This window comes from Ursus arctos, unplaced genomic scaffold, assembly GCF_023065955.2.
Source record: "Ursus arctos isolate Adak ecotype North America unplaced genomic scaffold, UrsArc2.0 scaffold_18, whole genome shotgun sequence".
NCBI lineage: Eukaryota > Metazoa > Chordata > Mammalia > Carnivora > Ursidae > Ursus > Ursus arctos.
In genome coordinates this window covers 10,337,843-10,362,455 of record NW_026622852.1, presented here as the reverse complement: position 1 = coordinate 10,362,455, position 24,613 = coordinate 10,337,843, and the positions used below count along the sequence as shown (strand labels likewise).

At 37.4% G+C, this 24,613-nt stretch overlaps 1 protein-coding gene across 3 annotated transcripts in view; it reads right to left on the bottom strand.

Annotated features, from left to right (window-relative positions):
• CCDC171 (coiled-coil domain containing 171) overlaps positions 1-24,613 on the bottom strand; it is a 300,691-nt gene that overhangs the window by 20,335 nt on the left and 255,743 nt on the right. For all 3 annotated transcript variants that reach the window (XM_048223031.2, XM_057313447.1, XM_026506501.4), the window contains one exon: positions 22,375-22,527. In XM_048223031.2, the coding sequence (XP_048078988.1) occupies positions 22,375-22,527 (153 nt within the window). The remainder of the gene's footprint in view (positions 1-22,374; positions 22,528-24,613) is intronic.

The window sequence follows — 24,613 nt, the reverse complement described above, 5'->3', positions numbered from 1 at the left end:
TAGGGCCCACTTTAATCCAGTATGAACTCATCTTAATTTAACTGATTATATCTGCAAACACTCTATTTCCAAATAAGGTCACATTCTGAGGTTCTCAGTAAACATGATTTTTCTAGAGAACACTATTCGACCTACTCTACCAACTACTCACAACATAGAAAGAAATGAGTTAGGGGTATTATTCTTATCATTTTGGGCTCAGGGCACCTGTATAATTCTCCCTCAGACTTTTTTAAATGATAGCTTCAATATTAGCTCAGCAAAACTTTCTGGACTTCCCAAGCCCAATTAACTTTTAAAGATCATTGTTCAGGAACATCATTTCTGGTGAAGCTGTATATTTAGTCTTCAGATCTTACTTAGCAAATGGAGCAAATATATTTTTTACGTATAGTAATATTTTCAAGTGAACTAGCTTTTCTTTCCTTCATTTCTAATTGCTGAATATTTTACTTTCATTATAAACCAAATATGTTCAGAAATCAGTGGAGTGTTTTAAAAACATATTAAATGATGCCATGCTAAACATAAACTTCTATCCAAAAGTTCCAGAAACACCCTATGAAAGAAATTTTTAATAACTAGGAATGTTAAGGTCTCAGAATTTCTATCACACATGTGCAATGATAATTTTCTAATAAATACATGCAGAAATGGTTTAAAACAATGGTGACACACAGTGCTTGCTGTTCCATTACCCAAATTCATGTTATATCAATTTGTTATCTCTCTCAAATCCCAAAGTAGCTTGATTTATTAAGATCACGTTTTCACTTTTTAAATGAACTAATTTTATTATAACTGGATATTATTTATGCAAAAAAATGAGGCAGATTAAAATGTTAACTTCACAACCTAAGAAATAAAACCCCTGTATTCTAAAAAAAGGTATTAAAATACAGAAGTGTTATTTCCCCCTGCTATCAACATGTCAGGCATTTAACAACAGACCCTGAAACCTAACTGAAGAACATGTTTCTAGGCAAAGCTACCACAGTATCAATCAGAAGGCGCTCTCAGGCGAAGTACAATGCTCTGCGCCTAGAATGGGAGTGACTTTGAGGCCTCCACAGTTCCTTCCTACTTTGAGAACAAATAAAACTTATAATAATTCTATGTTCAAATGATTCGGACATACTAGAAACAGCGTTAATAATAAGCAGGGGCTTTACAGATATCCTTTCCTTAATCGTCATACAAGCCTAGAGACAGGAGCTACCATTGTCCTCATTTTACGAATGAGGAGACTGAAGCCTTCTGGAAGAGGCGGTTCATTGCACCGGGATCACATGGCTGGCAAGAGGTGAAGCCAGGGTTAGAAGAATCCCACTCCGAGCCACACACCCAGCCACGATGAATGCGTGGGCTCTGGAGCTGGGCTGCCGGTGTTCACATCCTTGCTCCAGCACCCGGTAGGCCTGACAATATGGAAATAATGAGTCATAGCATCGAAAAATACCATATATCCACAGGGGTGTTTTAAGTGTTCAATACGTTAACACACCTTCAATTCTGAGAATGTTGTCCCCCACATGGAAAGTACTGGATAAAAGTTAGCTCATCTTTCTCCTCCATTGTTTCCTGCTCTACACCAACCCTCTGGCTCAACAAACCCTGTTCTAGTTCAGGTCCATAGACTGGGCCTTTGCCTGGACGATACCTTCCTTTGCTCACAAGGGCGCTTCGAAAAGAAAATACAGAGGACTTAGGCCCGAAAGAAAAGTGGTGGCCACAGTAATCCACAAAGAGCCAGGACTCAGGCTTACTAGCTGGGTGACTCTCTGGTTTGCCAGCGGGATGATGCTTCCCAACCTTTCTGAATCCCATCAACGATAATTTTATCACACAGAAAGAGTTATAAGGTTATGTACAGGTATGGGTGTATTTTGAAAGCTCTCAAGAATTACAGAAACCAACAAAATTAGGATCGTTACAGAAAAAAGAAAAACAACATGACTCCTGGCTTGACCTTGACTGTGAACAGGCCAGCAGCACCCTATTTCCGCTCACATAATTCTCCCTGTCCAGAATTCCTTGTTCAAGCCCTATCATTCCCTCAAAATCAAGCTCAAACATGAATTCTCAGAAATAGTCCCAAACCACGCTGGTCCAAATAAATCTATGTTTCCAAGCTCTGGGAGCATTTATCATCTTACTGCTTTATGTAAGTCTGTCCTGACTCACCAACTAGCTTCTCAGTTCCAACAAACCAGCGACTCTTCACTGTGCCTTTTTGTATTCAATCCATGTACAGATACAACTATCTTCCTTGCATAAAATATGGGAAGAGAAAGAGCTCTAAAAGATTTCAGGACTCTTCACAAGGGAACAAAATTCATTGATTGATTCAACAAACTTTTGTTGGGTACTTAGTAGTAGGTCAAGCACAAAGTAGGTACTAATGCTCTAAGGATGATTACACACGACTCCTAGCTTGACCTTGACTGTGCACAGGCCAGCAGCACCCTGTTTCCGCTCACATAATTCTCCCTGCCCAGAATTCCTTATTCAAGCCCTATCATTCCTTCAAAATCAAGGATGATTACACACGGTACCTGGCTTCCAGACCCCAAGCTCAGCAAAATGAAAAACGCACGTAGGACTGGGGGCCTTGATCCAGATCTAGTTGCAGACACACAGGTCTGGTCTGAACGAGTAGCAGTAGCGAGCTGGCATACTCCCTGCACATATTAAGTTGATTCTTGGGACCTGATCCTTTTCATCTCTTTTCCTAAACGTTAAGAATCATTAAAGCAGAGAGTTTACCAATGCTCCCCAAATCTCTTCCAAACCAAGGACAGTCCCTGGACCAGGCTGGAACCTTGGAAGGAGTTGGAGTGGAAATAGAATAGTCTGATAACTTGAAAATAAATTTATTACCCCAAGTTCATAATAAATCCCATCATAAATAATTGGAGGAATATGTCTCAATTCTCCTAGATGATCCCAAAATAAATATATGATTTTTAAGCTAAATTTATTCACTTAATAAATATTAACTCATTGCTATTACATGCTTAACTGTTAAATGACTTCATATTAGTGAGACTGTTTTCTTAAAGACCGTGCTCTCACCATTTACAGAGAGAAAAGCAAACACAATTTCTTATCATCCTCCGTATGATGTTCTCCATATGCATCTCCGAAGTTCTGAATTCATAAATAAGCGTTTGTTTCTGGCACGGATGTAAATGTGCCAGAACAGAAAAAAAAAAAAAAAAGACCTTTTTACATTTTTACATTTCCTTTTGAAGATTTCTGCCCTTCTTTTCCTTAAACTGATGAAACTGCCCAACTGCCATAATGCCAATCTGAGGGTCACCGAATTAAATGCACCAATGACAACAGTGACAAAGCTGTTAAAAATGTTCAGAAACACACACGTAGTATTGAAGCATTACTATGTTGCCGTGGACTTGAGAGGAAATGGGAAATCTTCAAGGGGAAACACTAACATCAAATAGAGCTGACAAGACAGCCGGCAGTTTGACTCCGTATCTGTCTCTTTACCCAGTTTGGTTTGGGTTCAGTGACTAAAGTTCAGGGTTCAGGGCTATTCTCAAGTGGGCTGACATTCCTACCACCAGATTCTTCAACTGCTTTGTTTCTTTTTTTAAATTTACTGTTCTACACTGCTATTAATGTTGTAAGAGCTCTTGATCGTAGTTTAAAATTTCTAGAACATCTTATAGCTTTCTCTATATTTCTTATGGTAAAGAAAAATAAATTGGTCTTTTTTCTTAGGAATATGGAATGTCAACACATAAGTATTATTTGTTGCAGAAATTAAGATTTCTATGAAACTCAGAATGCATCATAAAGCACTCTCTTTTACTTGAACTTAGAACTTAAAAGAATCGTATTTTTTATTCTTATTTTTAAGGACTACAGATGGTATACTAGTGTATTCCTCACCATCACCATTATTACTTATTTAATGTACTCCAACGGTATGCTACATACCAAATAAGATATGAAAAAAGACACAATCCCTGATCTCAGGTGAACAATTCAAATCCAACCACATATCAGAAATTTCTTTCCTTTCCTGTTTTCCTTCCCTTAGGAAAGGGGTCAGGGAGACCACAGAAACAATCCGTTAAATAATAACCTGCCATAACAGATGATCTTAAGAATAAAGAAATTCTGAACCCACAGAGACAGAGAACCAATCACAGCCACAAGCTTGGCTTTTTGATAATTCAACTTCCAAACAGGCTGGTGAACTTTTAAGTTAGGCCACATAATTTGGAAGATGTGATGGACCTTTTAGCAAACTACGCCCTCTGTCCCAGGTATTGCGCTAACACCTAGGAACAGAACAATCAATCCGCTATTCATGCAGTACCTCTCGCCTAATCGTGTTAGTCAATCAACAATCAATTACAATAAGGTCTGTAAATGTTATAACACCCTAATAGGTGTTTTGGGGAGACTTGAGATTTAAAACTTGGGGGAAAAATCAAGTAAGTAAAAGGTGGAAAACAGTATTCCAAGCAAAGGAACCAGTATATACAATTCTTATGAGATTGAGAGCCTGGTACTAATTTTTACTAATTTAAGTTTTTTAAAAAAAAATGTAATAGATTGGTAACCCTACAGATGCTATACTTGGTAACCTTCTATCAGGTCTTTGCATTTTGTGCTTAAAAATGAATTGTCTTATTTTATATAATATTTGTGTATTCTGTTTCTAAATGGTTAAAAGGGTTTCAGGCTGCTATATATTGTCTAGGATGTCCTTCAAACTACACACGGACTGTAAAACGTGTGTTAACGTGTGATCTTATTTCTTCAAAGGTTCACTGTATGTTTTTACCAAAAATATGTATATCACTATCCTCCCCAAAACAAATGATGGAAAGTTCTACATTTAATGACCAAAATCAGCATCAACAATCAAGATCTTATACCAATAAGTAGTTTCTGGAAAAGTTTATGCATAAAGTAAAGCAAAAATATTTGTTGGAAGAAACAAAAACAAGTCTTAGTTTTAGGCTTTCGAGCAGACATAAAGCAAGTAAAAATGATTTTACTAAGTACAGAAGTTATCATAACATTCTTCATTCTTTTTCTTTTCTTCTCTTTTTTTCAGCCTTGAGTACATGATCTGTATTTTATGAAATGTCTACATGTTACTTCTTTAATAGGTCACTGTTCCTGGGTGTCTTCTTGACATAACAGGGGCTTTCAAACTTTGTAATAGCAGAATCCTTTTGTGAAGTGAAACGTTATTCAGAAATTTAATTTCCAAATGAGATAAAAGTAAAATGACCCTGTTTGGAGTTGGGGTGGGAAGTGAAAAATCTGTCTTCTAGGCCTCCCCCACAGGGATAAAGGCAACTATGAGATTTACTTAACTGTTGTTTCTAATAAATGATAAACTCCCTATTCTTTTTCATGTTTTCTTAATACTGAAATAGTGACCAAATTAAATTCTTCTGAATGTTGCTAAAACATATGACTTACACACCTGATGCCCTTTGTTATCAGTGCCACTGAAAAAAGAAACATGTGGTCATAAAAGCTGAATAATTTTAATAACCTTACTTCAAGTTTCTTGGTATTTTACCTGCTTTAGAAAAGACACGTTAGCCTATTTTAAGGAATTGGAGGATTTTATATTCGAATAAATATGGATCAGGAAATATAAGTATATGAACTAAGATCTTTAAAATAAAATTACTCCACAGGCAAAATACAATATTCCAAAATAATGAATATCTGTATCTATGAAGAATAAGTTATAGACTATCTATTTAGATTTACTTACAAATCTAGATTCACAACTCCTTCCTAGACCTTTTACTTTTCTTCAAAAAAAAGGTGAAAAACATCTAGGGAATACGTAATTATAATCATAAGAATCTATAATATCCAATATGTTATTGAATAAAATACTTCTTTAAGTTGTAAGCTCCCAGGAGGGATTAACAAACTGATGTATCAACACAATTGCTCCATCATGATAAAATTAGATGTAATCTACATGATATATGATGTATACAGCACATTTGTTCAATCAAATTCACATTTTCAGTTAGAACTTATCAGAAATAAGGTGGTGGAGACTAGGAATATAAAGCTGTAACCTTAGTTGGCCCCTTACGTTCTGGAAGGGTATCTTTCCAATTGGTGTCAGGCAAACGTTGAGAACAAAAAGATACCCAAAAGAATAAGCTGAATTCAGATTCTATCAAAGTATGCCCTAAGCCAAAGTTCTGGGAAACTAAGACAGCTATTCCTTCCCAATTTCTCAGCTAACACAGAATCTTAAGAACAAATGCAAATATCCAAACTTCAAAACAGTATAACATGGAAGGATGTACACTTTGAATTCTCCGTAATAAAGCAGAAGGAAAAAGGAAGGCCCTTTTGTTCTAGGTAAAAGGCCTTAACCATAGACCTAGTGAATTTGTCAGTCTTCATACACAGTCGGGGTTTTTTTGTTTTTTGTTTTTATTGAAAGGAAAAAAAAAATTAGCTTTCTTTGCACAGGAAACTATAAAACTTTTATTCAAGCTTAAATCCTCTTGTCTCTTACCAGCCTAAAGGCACACTCAACATAAACTTGGTCATTCTTTTTTTTTAAATAATAATTTTTTATTATGTTATGTTAGTCACCATACAGAATATCCTTAATTTTGATGTAGTTTTCCATGATTCATTATTTGCGTATAACACCCAGTGCACCATGCAATACGTGCCCTCCTTAATACCCATCATGGGCCTATCCCAATCCCCCACCCCCCTCCTCTCTGAAGCCCTCAGTTTGTTTCCCAGAGTCCACAGTCTCAACAGTGTGGAGGTCCCTTAAAAAGTTAAAAATTGAGCTACCCTATGATCAAACTTGGTCATTCTTAATGCTTCCCTACTATTTCATAACCTAGAATCCATTTTCCAAGAAAACTGTCTATTTCCACCTTTAGTGTAGAGCCTGGGCTTTGGACACACAGATAGAAGTTTCACTATAGATCCCAAAGAGCATGATCCTGGGCAAACTACTTAACCTCTCCGAGACTGCGTGGCCTCATCTACAATAAGGGGAAATAACATTCCTCCCATAAGATTGAAGATTGAATTAAATAACCGATGAAATAGATACAGATGTCTCTACACAGTATCTGGCAGTTAAGAGGTTACTGATGTTATTTAGCGTATGGGACGACTAATTTAAACTCTATTTTGAGTCAGTGGTCCAGCTCTCGCTTTCAAGACACACATACTGCTTCACCAACCCAACTATTCACCCCCCACCCACTCCCCACAATTAATTACCTATGTATTAACTCTTAATTCAACTTGAACAAAAGTTTCCTTGACCATACATGGGCCAGTCAGTCAACTGTTCAATGAGTCTGACTAGTAGAAAAAGATGTGCCCTGACCACCCACTTCGTTGGATTTAATGTCTTGGGTGTGGGAGATTTCATTTTAAAGAAATCATTTAGCTCTCTCTTGGGTATTCGGTTTGGCATAAATCATGCATTTTTAAAGCATAAGTTTCTTCCAAAATGATTATGAGAATTAGGACTCTTTATGTTTGTTGCCCAGCTGCCCACCTTGCTTTTTTTGGCACTGCTTTCTCTCTGATGCTCAGTTTTAAAAATATTGACAAATAAAAAATCATTCATAGCACATAACGAGAGTTTTAAAATCTAAAATACAATGAGCAGGAACTCCTATAAATATGTAGTTATAATATTTATGATGTCAGTGACAATTGCATTGAAAATTCCAAAATATTGGAACCGTCTAATTATTAAGTCTCTCACTTCCCCTGCAGGTGTAAATACATGAGTCTAATAAGCTTTCTCACTATGAAAAAACATACTTATATTATATTAAAATATTAAAAACTAGTTAATGAGCTTCGTTTCCTTCCAAAAGTAAACTGAGGTTGCGTCTGAACCAGCTTGAGGCAAGGGAAGTTTCAAACGTAACGTTTTAAAAACTAGCCATTATTTCCCATGTTTAAAAAAAAACCCTGCAATTTTATTTCCTCACAGCAAATGAAACTGTCAGGAAAATTTAGGTGTAATAAAATTGGGTGGTTAAACCAACATGCTGGATTTGAAATAAAACTGAATTAAAGGAATTAAAATTAATTCTTATGTCAGTCAACTCTTTAAAAATACTACTCAAAACTTACCGTTTTTACATACAGAACTTCCCTGTTCTGGATCAAGTGTGCAAGGCGAACTATCTCCTTAATGACCACTAATGGCACTGCCATTGAAATGGCGCATCAAACAACATTTTGCATAAAAATGTGTTGCTTCTGGCAACTTTTCTGCCTAAATAAGAAGTTGTCAAGCAGGGTGACTTTAGTGGTACAGAGTTTTAAAATGGTGGATGGCGTCCAAGGTTAGCTAGTAACGGCTGACATGCCCTGGAATCTCGAGGCCTAAATCAACATTGTTTTCACAGCTGTAATTAAGCCACCTAATCAGAAGCACATTTTGACGGGACAGTTTCTGCAAGCCAGACATTACAATTTCTTATGCCTGGAGCGCAGTGGCTCATGAGAGGTCCTCGTTTAATTTCAGGTTAAAAAGAAGGGGGGGGCAGTAAAATAAAAAGACTATTTTTTTTTTAAGCAACATACAACTGCTGAAACGAAGCAGGCCTAGCCAGCCGTGCCTTGACCAGCCTCGCACCCCTCCCTCCTCTGGCTCTCGGCTGAGCCCCGCAACCCTCAAGTGGCAGCTGCACACAGTGCGATGAAGGGTCTCTGCCAAGATCAACAGATGAGCTGGTCTAAACTGGCTCTCTGTGTGTTCTGATTGTAAATTGTGCTGGTGATGATTAGAGAACTCTAACACAGGATGTCGACTCTTAAAACTGTCCAGAGAAAATAATTTTTTTAAGTTCAGGAAAATTTTTTTGGACTTTTTTTGTGGCTGGGTGCATAGTGTTGTGTCTATAAATTTCGTATGATTCAAATGAATTCACTCAAATTAAGCAACTCTGTTATTAAAAAAAGAAAAAAGAAAAAAAAGAAGGCCATGGCTTGGCTCCGAGCTGGGACCTTCATCTCGGGCTGTTTCTAGAACAGTGCGGCTGAGTGGGGTTCTCCACCCGCACGCCAGTCATGTGCCTCTACCACCTGCCAACTGAAGACATTCCTAAAATGATGAAAAGCAACGATGCGATAGTCACATCTCACCGGGTAACTGCTGATGTCCTTTAAAAGCTCAATTGCCAGCTGAAGCTAGTTTCTACAGTGTTGTGGCATTCCGCAACATTTCAACTTTCAACCCCAGAGGCCACTGGAAAACTATCAATATGAAGGCACTAGTCACCGGAGTCTGATTACATTTAGTTCTGCATTTTAATTACATATGGATTCTATTAACTAAACCTTTTGCCTTATAGGCAACATTTTAATCAAATTACTATAATTTTCAAATATGTTACAATAGTTTGACGAGTTAAAAGTTCACATTCCTAGCATATTAAATATCAAAAAAACTTCGCATGAAAAAAGGAAATACTCCTTACAAATACGTTAATACATTTTCAGATAACTTTGGGGACTTTTTGACTACCTTGTTACAAGTCATACTGTGAGATTTATATAACTGGTATACATTTATAAATGGGTTATTGGTGTTGAATATAACCAAACTCGAAATATAATTATGTTATAAATTTAGAAACATGCGCTCATTTGATTGTTGTAAATTGAAGCGAGAACACAATGAAACACCGTTAGAATCTAAATATTCAAAATCAGTGTTTGTAACTTCAGCTGAAGCTGAGCGGGAACTGAGATTTTATCCAGTTGAAATCCTTCATTTTAAAGCCAGGAAAAACCAAGACGAAGGAGATTGTGTGATTTATTTCCCAAAGCTCTGTGGTGAGTTGATAACAAAGGTTGTTCTAGAACCCGTGTTTCCTCTGATTCTCTGTCATGCGACTTTGCAGCACACCACGTTGCCATCCTGTGTAAGCAACAATGTGGCTGCCTATCCATGCCACCCAAGACCGAAAAGAAATATTTTGTTAACGTGGTAAAACACACACAACATAAAATGTACTGTTGTAACCATTTTGAAGTCTACAATTCAGTGACATCAAGTATATTCACCTCACATCACCACCTCTCAGCTCTAGAACCTATCCATCACCCCGAAAGGAAACCCCATTCTCCTTAAACAGTCATTCTCCATTCCTTCCTCCCCTTTCCCCAGTCAGCCACTAATCTGCCTTCTGTCTCTGTGGAGACAGAACACGCCTGCTCATATAAATAGAATCCCACAATACGTGGCCTTTGTGTCTGGCTTCTTTCATTTAGCATAGTGTTTTCAAAGTACTTCCATGCTGTAACATGTATCAATACTTCATTCCTGGGGCGCCTGGGTGGCACAGCGGTTAAGTGTCTGCCTTCGGCTCAGGGCATGATCCTGGCGTTATGGGATCGAGTCCCACATCAGGCTCCTCCGCTATGAGCCTGCTCCTTCCTCTCCCACTCCACCTGCTTGTGTTCCCTCTCTCACTGGCTGTCTCTATCTCTGTCGAATAAATAAATAAAATCTTAAAAAAAAAAATACTTCATTCCTTTTCATGGCTGAATAATAGTGTATTGTCTGGATAGACCACATTTGTTTATCCATTCATCGACCGATGGACATTTGGGTTGTTTCCATGTTTTGGCTCTTGCTAACAGTGCTGCTATGAAAATTTGCTATTTTCTTTTCTTTTTTTTTATGGTATTCTTCCTCAGTGGAAGTGGTATCTTATTGTGGTCTTGATTTGCATTTCCCTACTGACTAATGACAATGGGTATCTTTGCCTGTATTTGTTGGTCATTTGTATATCTTCTTTGGAGAAGTGTCTATTCAAGTCCTTTGCCTCTTCTAAAACTTAGCTCATTTGCCTTTTTTGTTGTTGTTGAGTTGTTGAGTTCCTTACATATTAGATTCTAATCAGATATATGATTATAAACATTTTCTCCCATTCTGTGGCGTGTTTTTTAATGCACAAAAGTGTTTAATTTTGATTAAGTCCTAGTTGTCCAGTTTTTCCTTTGTCACTTATGCTGTTGGTATCATAATCTAAGAATCCACTGCCAATTCCAAGCTCATAATTTATCTCTATTTTTTATTGACATATAATGTATTATTTGTTTCAGGGGTACAGGTCTGCGATTCATCATTGTTACACAATTCACAGCGCTCACCATAGCACATACTCTCCCTAACGTCCGTCATTCCTCCCACCTCCCCCTCCGCTCCAGCATTTTAGCTTTTCTGTTCAGCTCTTTGATCCATTTTGAGTTAATTTTCATAGATGGTATGAGGTAAGGGTTTAAAGAAATACATTTTTTTAAAATAAGCTTTCTACTTCTGAAATAAACCTCTCATACTCTTACTTTTGGCTAGACCCAGGCACAGTTCATTTTAATTTAGTATACCACTGTTATCAACAAACATTTACTGAGTACCCACCATGTGAGTAAAAGGTATTAAAAACTGGTCAATTTCTGTGTATGTGGGTAAACATACAGAAGCAGGGGTCCCAAAAAAATTTGACAAGGTTTAGAATTATTTAAGCGGTATGCTGAAAAGAATGTTCTTTGTCGCAAATAAGTTTGGGTCTTTGTTTTTGTTTGTGAATAGGAAAAGAAATGTACAATTTATATTATTTGAAAGTATCTACTTAAAATTTTATCATAGATACAATAATGTGTAAATTATTCTATTCATTCTCATGAAGTGTTTGCTAGAGAAGCATATGAAACACAGTATGATGAGAATTAATTTCAGAAAATTTTGTTTGGGAAAAATCGGGGGGGAATTATGGTTTGTGCAAAGTACATATGTTCTATAGCAAGTATGTATTGAATCAATATTACTGAAGGAGTATTCTTCCAATTATTTCAATTGAAATCAACTGGCCCTTCCTAAGTCAGATCATTATAATGAATTTTAAAAAATAAACAAGACATGATCTCACGGACTCACAATATGGTAATACCTACCCAACTAATTGATTACATAAGCCAGAGTGCTATATAGTGTTCAGATAAATGCAGTGACGAATGAGCATAACAAAGGGAACCCATACTTCTGCCAACTGGGAGATGAACCTGAAAGCCAGATGGAGTCAGCATATACCTGAATGTCGATGATAAAGAATTTTTACTTTATCATGAAGAAAGTTTAGAGCCAAAATATGTTTTGAGTCAAGCTATGGCCTGTCCATATCTGCGTGTGAGAAAGATAACGCCTGGACTAACGTGGCAGACAAGACCGAAGGGGAAAACTACATATGGGGAAACTCACTGGAAGACCATTGCAATAGCCCAAAGAAAAGTTACTGTGATCACAACGGTAGAAAGGTGAGAATGGATCTAGGAGATCTGTGGTGGTAGAAACAGGGAGACTTAGCCAGTGATTAAATGTTGGTGGTGGACAAAAAGTGGGACACATGTTAAGGCTTCTGCCTTGGGCTGCAAGGTGGATAGTGACGTCAGAGATAAGGAACGTAGGGAATGGAGAATCTGGGAAAATGGGGAGTGGCAAAGGTGAAGAGCATGTTCAGTCTGGGACCTCCGTGAGTGTCAGGTGTTTGCAGAAAACTGAAGTGGAGATTTCTGAGACTCTAACAGGCAGCTAAAGCCCTCAAAGAACCCAATTTTGTAAGAAAGAGAAAAGTGTAAGAGCAATACTCGCAAGCATATTTACTTGCCACTGTTCTTTGAACAACCAGTATAAATAATCAGAGCATTAGACTGTCGAATTACCATCTGTATTTTCTACAACCTAATCATTGATTGATGACAACTGATGACAATCATTGAAACTTTCCTTCCTGCCACTCCGTGCTCCACCCTCGCAGTATTTCATCATTGAGGAATAGAACTATATAAATATGTTGTATTTACTATAGATAAATATATTTTTATATTTATACTTACATATAAAATCTAATCTAACATAAAGTGTCTATATATTATTATAGATATAGAAGTTCTATATTTACATAATTAAGTGTATTATACTTATATATTAACATACATATAAAATTTAGGATATTATGCCTCTACAGTCACTACCCAGACATCATTCGTCATGAACGTAGCTCTTTTTAAACTGCATTATACAAAACTAAAAGACTAGAAAGGAGGTGTGTGGCCAATCGAATATGCATTATTAACTTGGGGTCCCTATCTCCTACACCAACCAAAGCTTGAGTTTCTGGAATATAAGAAACCTTTGAAAGTTTGGCGATGTATGTCAAGGATCAAAGGAAAATGTCTGCATGTTGACTGGGCTGTCCCACCTATTGATATTTAAGGTTTCCCTTATTTAGCTCTGTTAGTATTCAGAGGCCGGAGCTGGAGCTCGTGATAAAAATATGGGAGAATTTAATGAGCATCTAAGTAAGGCAGTAGTTAGCAAAGGGTACAATGAGAGTTGTTATGGCATCGAATGTCAGTGACCTTTGAGAACAACTAGCAAAAATGAAATTTGGAGTTGGGAAAAGTAAATACATAGAGCAAAGGCAATAGATGTTTGCCACGCAGCCGTCGGAGACATCACAGTCAGAGAGCCCAGCCCGCCAAGAATCACGCTCACGGCCACACGGATGTGGCCCCTCCTCCATCTCATCCGTCCATCCCATTGGCTTTGCTCCAGTCACACAGACGGCCTTCCATTCCTTGAGCATCCCCTGCTTTCCCCTGTCAACTCCTAACTTTTTGATTAAGTTCTTTAATTCCAGTGTAGTTAAATAGAGTGTTATGTTAGTTTCAGGTGTACACTAAATTGTACACCTATGTTCTCTACATTACTCAGTGCTCATGATAAGTGTCCTCTTAAACCCCTATACCCACTTCACCCATCCCCTTACCAACCTCCCTCTGGTCACCATCAGTTTGTTCTCTATAGTTGGGAGTCTAGTCGTTGGTTTGTCCCTTTTTATTTGTCTTTGTTTTGTTTCTTAAATTTCACATATGAGTGAAATCAGATGGTATTTATCTTTCTCTGACTTATCTCGCTTAGCATTATACTCTTTCTAGATCCATCCATGTTGTTGTGAATGACAAGATTTCTTTCTTTTTATGGCTGAGTAATATTCCATCGTATCTACATACCACATCTTTATCCACTCATCTATCACTGGACACTTGGGCTCCATCCATAATTTGGCTATTGGAAATAATGCTGCAATAAACACAGGGGTGCACATACATTTTTGAATTCGTGTTTTCATATTCTTTGGGTGAATGCCCTCTAGTACAGTTACTGGATCATAGGGTACTTCTGTTTTTAACTTTTTGAGGGCGCTCCATACTGTTTTCCAGAGTGGCTGTACTGGTTTGCTTTCCCACCAAGAGTGCGTGAGGGTTCCTTTTCCCCACATCCTTACCAACACATGTTGTTTCTCGTGTTTTTGGTTTTAGCTATTCTGACAGTGTGAGGTGACCTCCTACTTAGTCTTCATGTTTTTAACTAAGATTTCAATTCCTCGGGTGGGACATCCCAAGCCTACATCAGGTCCCCAGGCTCTGTGTTCTCACAGCCCTCTGTGATTCGATTTCAACATCATTCTTTTCAATTATTTGTATTATAGCGTATTTTCCACTACACTTGAAGTGCTATGACGGTAAAGATTTGTCCTTTTTTTAAGACTTCATTTATTTATTTGACAGAGAGAGAGAGCACAAGCAGGGGGAGCAGCAGGCAGAAGGAGAAGCAGACTCCCTGTGGAGCAAGGAGCCTGATGTGAGGCTTGATCCCAGGACTCTGGGATCATGACCCAAGCCGAAGACAGACGCTTAACCGACTGAACCACTCACGCACCCCGAGATTTGTCTTAATCCACACTTCATTCTCATAGGAAAGCACCAAACACAGAAGCAGAGGCCATGGCTTCTAACCTGTTAGGTTCTAATTAAAAACCTGGCAGCAAGACTCCATAGCTGGGCTTCACTGTACTGTACAGTCTCTCTCTCAAATTAAGTCATGGCTTAGGGCTCACTTAAAAAAATTTTTTTCTTGAATAGTTAAAAATCTCAATAATAAACATCTTGAATCAACTGGGATGAAGTGTTTGAAAGTTTACAAAAGCAACTTAACTAGAGTAAGTAACTTAAATTGTCGGCTTCTCAATCCACACAATACTAATAATACTGAAAAATAATCCTTCCTCTCTCAAGAAAATGTAATGAAAACAAATGTGACAAAACATTATTTGAAAACTTAAGAGACGGGATTCTTACTTTTTATTTTGATCTTAACTGAACCAAAATATCTAAGTCTTTGGCCTTTATTAACAATATGATACCACTTGACAACTATCAAATCTGACATAATTTGAACAATATGCAAAGATATCTTCCCTGCGAAGATACTAACTGGAATGTTCTGATTCGTAATTTGTTATTTTCTCATACTATTGGGGCGCCTGGGTGGTGCAGTTGGTTAAGCGGCCAACTCTTGGTTTTGGCTCAGGCTGTGATCTCGGGGTCATGGGATTCAGCCCTGCGTCAGGCTCCATGCTCAGCGCAGAGTCTGCTTGGGACTCTCTCTCCCTCTGCCCCTCCTTCTCCTGTGTGCTCTATTTCTCTCTCCCAAACAAATAAATAGATCTTAAAGAAAAAAAAGTAGCATAGAATTAAAAACATACTGCTTAAACATACCGCGGAAATGAGGCAAATCAATACTGTGGCTTGCAGCGTCGTAACTCGCAGCAAAGTATTTGGGTTTGGCATTTCACGTTTCCCAGATTGAAATATCATGCGTTTCTCCCCAGCTGTGGGTGTGCCGGTCTCCAAACACCCGCAAGTAATTGGTCCTGACTGCTGCACTGTTCTCTACTGGGCTGCCTGTGACTCAAAAGCTCTTCACTGGAAGCCCTTTCTGGTTACTATTACTAAAGATAAAAGCTCTAGAGCAGCGCTAAGTTAATGGGTCAAAGACCAACATACTGAAAATGTTAAAATACTGGCAAGTGTACAATTGATGAGAACTCTTAGATGCACTCCAGCATTGTTATTATCTGTTGCCAAACAAAAAATGAAAATTTCACCTTAAGAAGGACAAGGTTTTTAAAGATGACTATTCACGTCTACAATATGATCAATCTCTTTCTATGCATTACAACACCATGATATATTAAGTTTTTTATTAATAATGAATATTTATTTTTCACTCTGAGATAGTTAAATGGCAGAAAAAGATGGTGAATGAACGCACGCTGACTACCCTCGGTTCCTTATGTAAGTGATAACGGCAGCCATCATCAATACTGTACTTAGTATGAGCACTGATTTAAGGGTTGTTTCAGTTCTTTTGCTTACTCATCAAAAGATTTCCTCATGGTTACATATATTTTTAAAACTATATGTATAGCTTAGCTGTGGGAAATATATGGTAACTATCAGAAAATGTTTTGATTTGATTTATTAAAAAAAAACCTTATTGTAAAATTTATTGAGTGTCTACTAGTACGCCAGACAGTGTCTTTAATCCTTAAACCCAACCCTACAACGTAGGCCACCATGTCTACCTGTTACGAATACAGACACAGAGGCTTAGAGTATTATATGGATAATACCGCAGACAGGATGCACGTTCAGGCCTGCTTGACTCTAAAGCTTAGATGAGGGCCATGGGGAGGAGGTGATGGTAGGCTGGGTGGGTATCAGAATAGACAGCTAGAGTTTTGAGAATGGCCTAAATAGCAAATACTAGAGAGACCAAACGAGAACATGAACAGCAAAATGGCCAGAGGCAGAATCAAATCAGATTACAGACTACAAGGCAAGGACTGGACGGTGCAAGAATGGATTGGGAACGTATGAAGATGGGGTTTGGAGTGACTGTTGTAAGCAGTGTTGGGCTCCAGTGGGTACAGGCTGTTTGGGTGGGTTGGCTGTCTTTAATTGAGAGGGAGAATGGAGCTGAAGCAACGATACATTTTCTAATATACAAAAAAATACCACTCATATCATTTAATTCATTAAACATATGTACTACCCATAAGGCCTATTCCTCAAATCAAAATAATATAGCAATTTTTATTGGTCTTCCCCCTTAACAAGGTGTCAAATTGCTACACATTCTTCAAAGGCTCCTACAAACAGCTCATCTTTTACTGACGATGTTGGGCAGAATGAATTCTCCCTCATCAGTGCTCCCCAGGCTTTACACATGCCTATTTTTCTGATTTGCTTATGTGTTTGTTTCCTTTGTTAGAGGAGGAACGCACAAGAGCAGAGACCATGTCTTCTCGCATTTGGCCCCATAAAACAAATAAAATGGTAAAAATCCAAAAATATCAATAATCATATTAAATGTATGTGGTCTAATCACCCAATTAAAAGCTGGAGACTATCAAATGGATAGAAAAAACAAAACCAAACTATATCTTTCTCCAGGAAACCCACTATAAATATAAACACAGGTAGGTTAAAAGAAAAAAAATGGAAAAACAGATATCATGCAAATACTAGTCAAAAAATACCTAGAGTATAAAAAGGTGAAACCTGAAACAATAAAAGTGGACAGTATGGTGAACATGGCCGATCTGGAGGCCTAGATTTAAGACGATATTGAAACGTGGTTAATTCACTCCCCTCTTAGGACAGATCTCCTCGAACGCCCCCTGAATACTCCATTCCTGTCTCCCACTTAACAGCTAAATCCGTGAGATTTAAATCCACTGTCTTTTTTTCTTTTTTGGTCAACTCTCACTCATCTCTCCTCCTCTTGCTGAAAGAGCCTTTGCTAAGGTTACCAAGGGCCTCCGTGCATTAAATCCAGAGGCCATTTTTAATCCTCCTTTCGCTCGATCTTCAGCAGCACAGACACTATTGATACGTCACCCTTCTTTAAACAGTCTATTCTCATGGCATCACACCTTTTTGGTTTTCCTTGGACCTCTTTGCCTGTTCCTTCACAGTCTCCTTTCCAACCTTATCTTCTCCTTCTCAAGCATTGTATGTTGGAGTTTTTCAGGCTTCCTTCCTAGGCCTTTTTCTCTTCTTACTCTATAAACTGTCCCTACATAGTCTCACCCTTGTGAACAGCCTCAAGTCCTATCTATGTGACAATGACCTAAAATGCATACCTCCAAGCTGGCATCTTGCTTAAATTCCCTATCAAGCAGTCTTTTTGGTATCTCCAGTTGGACGTCTAAGAGATACCTCAAACTCAACATACTCAAAGCTAAACTCATAATATTCCCTCCTATTCCATCGTTTCTCTCTCAGTAAATGAGATCATTGATCTATTTCCAAAAGGAAAAAGTCCAGGAATTATCTGACTACCCCTTTCTCTTGTTCTTCACATCCAATTGTTCCTTCACACTACAGCCAAAGTGATCTTTTTTAAAAACCAAATCTGAGCAAGTCACTCCTTTAAAGTTTTCCAATGCCTTTTCCCTTGCTCTTAAAACCAGGACAACAAAGTCAGACTTCTGTCCTTCTCTCTACACCATCTTATCTCATTCAGGCCACTCTTGCCTTTGCTCTCTTTATTCTAGCCACACCGGTACTTCTCAATTTCTTCTTTCCCTCACGGAGACTTTGTAGATGTTCCTGTTTTCCTCCTCCTGATCTGGGACACTACTCCCCTTCTGCATAACTCCTATCCAGTCTTCAGATACCAGCTCAAGCATCACTGACCCTGAAAAGGCTTTGCTGATACCTTAGTCTAGGGTACGCTCATTTGTTTAAAAAACTCTTATATGCTTCAGTTCTTTTCTTTCAGAGCACTTATCCTGGTAATTACACATTCGTGTGATTATATGGAAATAATTTCTTCCATTCTTAGATTTTAAGTTCACAAGAACAAGGATTGTCTGTTTTGGGTCACACAATGTCCCTTGGACCAGAATTGTGCCTGCTCTAGAGGAGATGCTGAATAAATATTGAACTAATGGATAAAGAAAAGAATTAAGAAGCAATAATACAAAGAAAGCAGAGCTCGAGTAGAGGCCAGAGAGCCAAAGAAGGAAAAGTCAATAACGAGTGAAACAAAGGAGGTGAGCGTTGGAAGAAGAAAGTAGTTAAAAGCTTCATACGTTGCTGAAAGATTAAAAGGCATGAGAAGGAACTAATGAATGGGGAGCAGGCAGAAAATTATTTGTGACCTTTGAGAAAATAGTTTCAGTGGAATGATGGACTCAGAAACCAGATAGCAGCAAAGCTGAGGAATGAATGGGAGATGAGCATACAGAAGAAGCAAGTAGACTACTTTTCAAGAATGTGTCAATGAAAGGGGGGGAAAGAGGCTGCAGAAAGGGCAGAGAGTTCCGTCACCGGGATATACTGACGGTAATCACAGAGGAGGAATTACAAGCTCGAGGCTACAGTAGGAGGCAGAGCAAAATGACAGGGTTTGCAACTGAAGATGGTAGGTTAGTAAATAATCTTTTCCTGTGGTGCAATCCAATTACTTTCTATCAAGATAATGGTGATAAAAATAATAGCTAACTTTTTTTTTTGGACTGACTACTCACTAAGTGCAAAGCAAAGCCCAAAGTGCTTCAATACTTCTCACTAGAGCTGCCAGCATCCCTGTTAGGGAGTAGGATCATTACCCCATTTTACAGATGAAAACCCTACTTAGCCACACAATTAGCAGTTGACAGAATTGAAATTAAATCCAGATTTATTGACTTCTTTGGCACACACTATTGATTCCTCATTCCCTTGTCCCTTGACTCATTACGTTATAGCTCAGAGTGGCCATGTGACCCATTTCCAGCCAACGGGATATAAGTGGAAATATGTTTAGAGCTTCCTTAGAAGGCTTTTCCTTTTTTATATATATAAATACTTAAATATATTTAATATTTATTATCTATTAAATTTATATTAAAATTCATAAATATTTAAATAAATCCATATAAAATGTATTTAAATTGTTTTTAAAAGAAAAACCTTCCAAGGCTTTATTATATACATAAAGCAGATATTGCTGGGCCATCGCATCCTTCTGACTTGAATGCAATTATAAATCCTAGAGCTGGCTGCTATCTTAGGATAATGAGGGAGTAGCAGATAAATCACAGAGAATCTGAACCACCAACAGCCACAGGACAACTGTCACCTAGACCTAGACTTCTTGTTATGTGAGGAAAAAAAAAAAAAAAGCAAAAACAAACAACCTGAATTTCCTTAAGTCACATTAGTCAGTTTTCTGTGATTTACACTTGATTATATTCCCAATGGACATAATTCCAAAGCCTATGCTCCTATCTACCAAACTGAATCACCTCTCATCTATGAAATACAAAGACTGAGGCTCTTCCACCTCCCTCAGACAGTTCTTAAGGAGCTCAAGTTTGAAAATGCATACACAAATGTCTTGAAAAATAAAATTACTATACCAACTTATTACTGTTTCAAAAATAGTAATTCTCGCTAAGGAAAGAGACCAGAGAGTAAACACCCCGTAGGGACATGGGATTGGGCAGCATTCTCCTAGAAGGACACATCATCACCTCCTAAATGGTTTTTCACATTACACACGTCCCCTTTTGAGAATCACTGCCAGGGTGAACCACCTCGTACAAATAAGATGGTGAGCATACCCTTACAGGTTTTTCAAGAGGGGAAAGGTTGAGGAGTAGAGTTTTATGATGACAGTCAGTGAGGCACACTTTCATTAAGACATTAGTAGAACAATAATTGATAAAAAAAATTTTTTGAACCCAGGGGGAAACAATCCCACCTTATCAAGTGTGGCCCTTCTTAAAATACAAGTAATTACTTTTATATGAATAACAGTAACGAACAATAAATAATAGTATGACCCAACAAAGCTGACACAACCTAAACAGTATAATGAAATACTAATTGACGGGACCAGAGAGTTCACAGGAATAAATGTGAGTCTGTTTCAGAGAAAGGCTAGAATACATTTAAAATGCTTGTATTTTTAAATAAGTTTCCTCTTCATTTTAATTTATTTTGGTGGAGATCAAAATTTACTACTCTCTCATTAAGAAATTAACAAAGTCATTTTTTAAAAATTGAACTCAACATCTCAGGTCCCAAATAACCGATCTGGTCATTTTTTGGAAGAAGTGCTAGCAGTTTCACTCATGGAACATTAGTTAAGCACCTACTGTGGGCAAGACTGTTCTTGCCTCTAGAGCACCTTCAGAGCAGAGAAGAAATACCCCAAATTGCTTGTCTCTATGGAATTTATATTCTATGAGGGTAGGGAACAGACAAAAGCAAATAAATACAATGCAATTTCTGTCAATCAAGAATTAGTTGCTATCGTGAAAGAAAGCAAGGAAGGTGTAAGGTAGACATGCGATATGGGGTGAGAATGAGACAGAGAGTTCCGGGGTGGGGGATGGTTGGTAGCTGCAATTTTAAATACCACGGTCACAAAGGTTTCATTGGGATGCAAACACTTGAACTGAGATCTGGTGGGGCTAAAGAACCAACCCATAGCCACGTAGCTATTTGTGCTAAGTCTTCTTCTGTTGAATGTATAGATGGAAAAGGGTTAATAGCCAAATGGTAAAAACATTAAAAAAATTTAAAAAAAGACTTAGATTTCCAAAATGTGGAATTTATTGATTAGGTTACTGGGGCACTGGTGTACGGAGTTTTTGTTTTTGTTTTTAAATAAAATGCTGCATTTGGTCTAAAAAAAATGATACTGTTTCGCCTTACAAGTCACCCCGAGCCATTAAAATCAAGCCAAAAAAGGAAAAAAGGCATTCCAGTGATTGGTAACCTTCTGAATCTCACTGTTGATGTATTTGCCATTGGAGAAAAAAAAGTTTTCAATGTTTATTTTATTCCTTTATTAATTTTTTGATACTCCCCAAACACATATTTCAAATGGAGAAAATTTTGTTTAGTCTTAAATGAGCCCAAATTTCATCATCGGCTAAAATTTTAAGACATAAAATGACTGCTGAAACTGAATTTTAATCATATGGATGAATCACAACATGCATCTTTAGCTAGGCATGTATTATGGATAAGTCTAGTGTTCTACAGAGAATAATCACATGTTCTAATTACCATTTTGGTTATACGCATAATTAATAATATTCTGTCTTAATGGGACACACTGAATCTTCAGACAGTTGCGAGCTTTCACTACGCACACTGCCAAATCCAACTGTCAGCTGCGCTGCCAAACACAAAGGAATCTCGATGTAGTGTTTGAGCACTGATAACAGTGTGCATATCTTTATACATGATACAATGGAAAAATTAATTGCCTTTCTTTCTTCAAAATTTTCTCCACACTAACAATTCTGCATTGCTTGATTGATCATTTACCCTAAATTATATATACTGGTAGAGTGATCTTACGAGCAGTAAAAACATGAATGTAAACGTGACCCCAGACACAAAGAAGAAAAACAATGTTGCAGGACTTACTGATTGTAAACTTTGATTTTCACGTAAGCAAGCTGTGTGAAGTTCTGATTTCAACGTTGCAATGTGGCTTCGATGAGATGTCATTTCCTTCTCTAATGTAGCAATTCTAGCGCTTGCAAGCTGGTAGACATCCATGAAACTTTTAATCATAGCCTTAAGAAATAAATATAATGTCACATACAATTCAAATAAAGATGTCCCCAAAGAAGAATTTCCATAATTGGAAAGCAAAATCATTAAAATTTTAAAATAAACAACTTTTCATCTTTCTTTAAAATAATAAAGCTAACCCTCACATTCTACATTGAGAACAGGGACTATTTTAAGAAAGTTTGGGAAAAAATAATTGAGACTTCTTTTCCAGAGTATATATTTAAATGAGATGTACTTTGATCTATTGTGTTTAAAATTTAGAATGCAATTTTTAAAGATGGCACACTTATTTTCTTTGTGAAGTTAAATTCACGTTGTAATCTGACCTAAATTTCAATCTTAAGACACACGACAGATGGATATATGAGCAAGATATTTCAAAATGAGCTGAGTTAGTAAAATTTTCAATCCACCTGAAGAAACAATTGGTTTGAAACAAAAGGAGCTGATATAATCCTGTAATTTAAGAGTAAATAACATGATTCTTATATTGTACAAAAAAGCATAATTGTGCTCATTCATATAACAGAGGAATGTTCTTGTATTATACTGTGTACAATAAAATACATAACACAAGCAAGTGTGTATAAGTTTTTCTCCCCCCTAAATAAATTATATTTGGGGGATTGTTAGACCTCTGTATTAATCTTATTTTATAGACTTTTTCCTCTAGAGCAACCACTGGTGAATTTTAAGTCCAAGAACACTATCACACCTTTTTAAAAAAGTCTTTCGAAATACCTCAAAGTAGATAAAAAAAAGAAATATTTCAAAGGCATCTTCAAATATAATGTTGTATTATTTACAAGAAAAAGAAATGTTCTAACCACAGCAACAAATTAATAAAATGGTAGACAGTCTGAGAATTTCCAAATTATATTCAATCTGAAGGGTCTGATTTGGAAAAGCTTTGAGAAACTAGATATTTGAGCAATTCTGAATGCACATGAAATAATGTGGTGAACAAAGAGTAAGAAACAATGTACACAATGTCTGAGAAACAGAAGTAGGTTAATTATTTGTAGGTAAAAGTAAGAAAATTCACACCTTTTCATCTAATAAATTCCTATTTGCCCTAAAATATTAAGCTCGGACACCATCTCTTTCAAGAAGCCTCTTTTGAACCCAAAGGCACTGTTAACGTTTACTCTATCTCTCGGGGGGGGGGGGGGGGCTCATGCTTGTTCTACCATAAGGCTTATTGCTTTAGCAGAAATATATTAGCCTACGTGTTTATCTTTACTAGACTGAGGAGCTCCTTGCCAGATACAATGCCTAATCATCTCTGTATCATCAGGGATGTTACTGGCCCACAGTGAGCACTGGTTTGAATGAATGAAAGAATGAATGAATAACTGGAAAAGATTTTTTAAAAAACCCCACAAGTTGAAGCCATATGTTAGCATAAAATACCTTATAGGAAAGGATGAAGATATTTGGGGAAATACAATCTTAACACTCTAATGTATAAATTATTAACTACACTTTGTTCAACTCGAAAAAAGAAGCGAGAGCACAGCTGTAGGCACGAAAGGACAGAATACACCAGAGGATTCTATCACCCAACACTGAACGAGCACGGTACGACTTCGTGTTTGGGAACATCTCTACCTTACTTTGAGTCCTTGCAAAGTGAGCTTACAGCTAATACTAACGCAAAATATTTCCCTGGGTGTCAAAAGTACATAAAAATCAGAAACTATAAAATCATATCTGCTTCTTCCTATGCCAAGTCTCTCTCCACTCTTATAATTCATTCATCTTCACCAGGTGGTGGACCAGGAATCACAAGTCCTATTTTGGTCCGGTCCCCACTCTGCCACTTACTTAGTTCTGCACTGTTGGGCAATGCTACATCATCTCTCTGGGCTTCCATTCTCTCCCTCCACGAAATGGGAAGAAGGGTCATTTTCTGGCCTACTTCCAAAACTGTTGTAAGGCTCGGGTAATCAAAAATCTTAGGCAAAGTCATTCTCTCCATCGTTCAACTACATTGCATCTATGTAAGAAAGCTCTCCCAAAATGGTCAACTACTGAATTTCATTGTAGTATTACTTTAGTTCTATTTTTAAATAGATCCATTAAG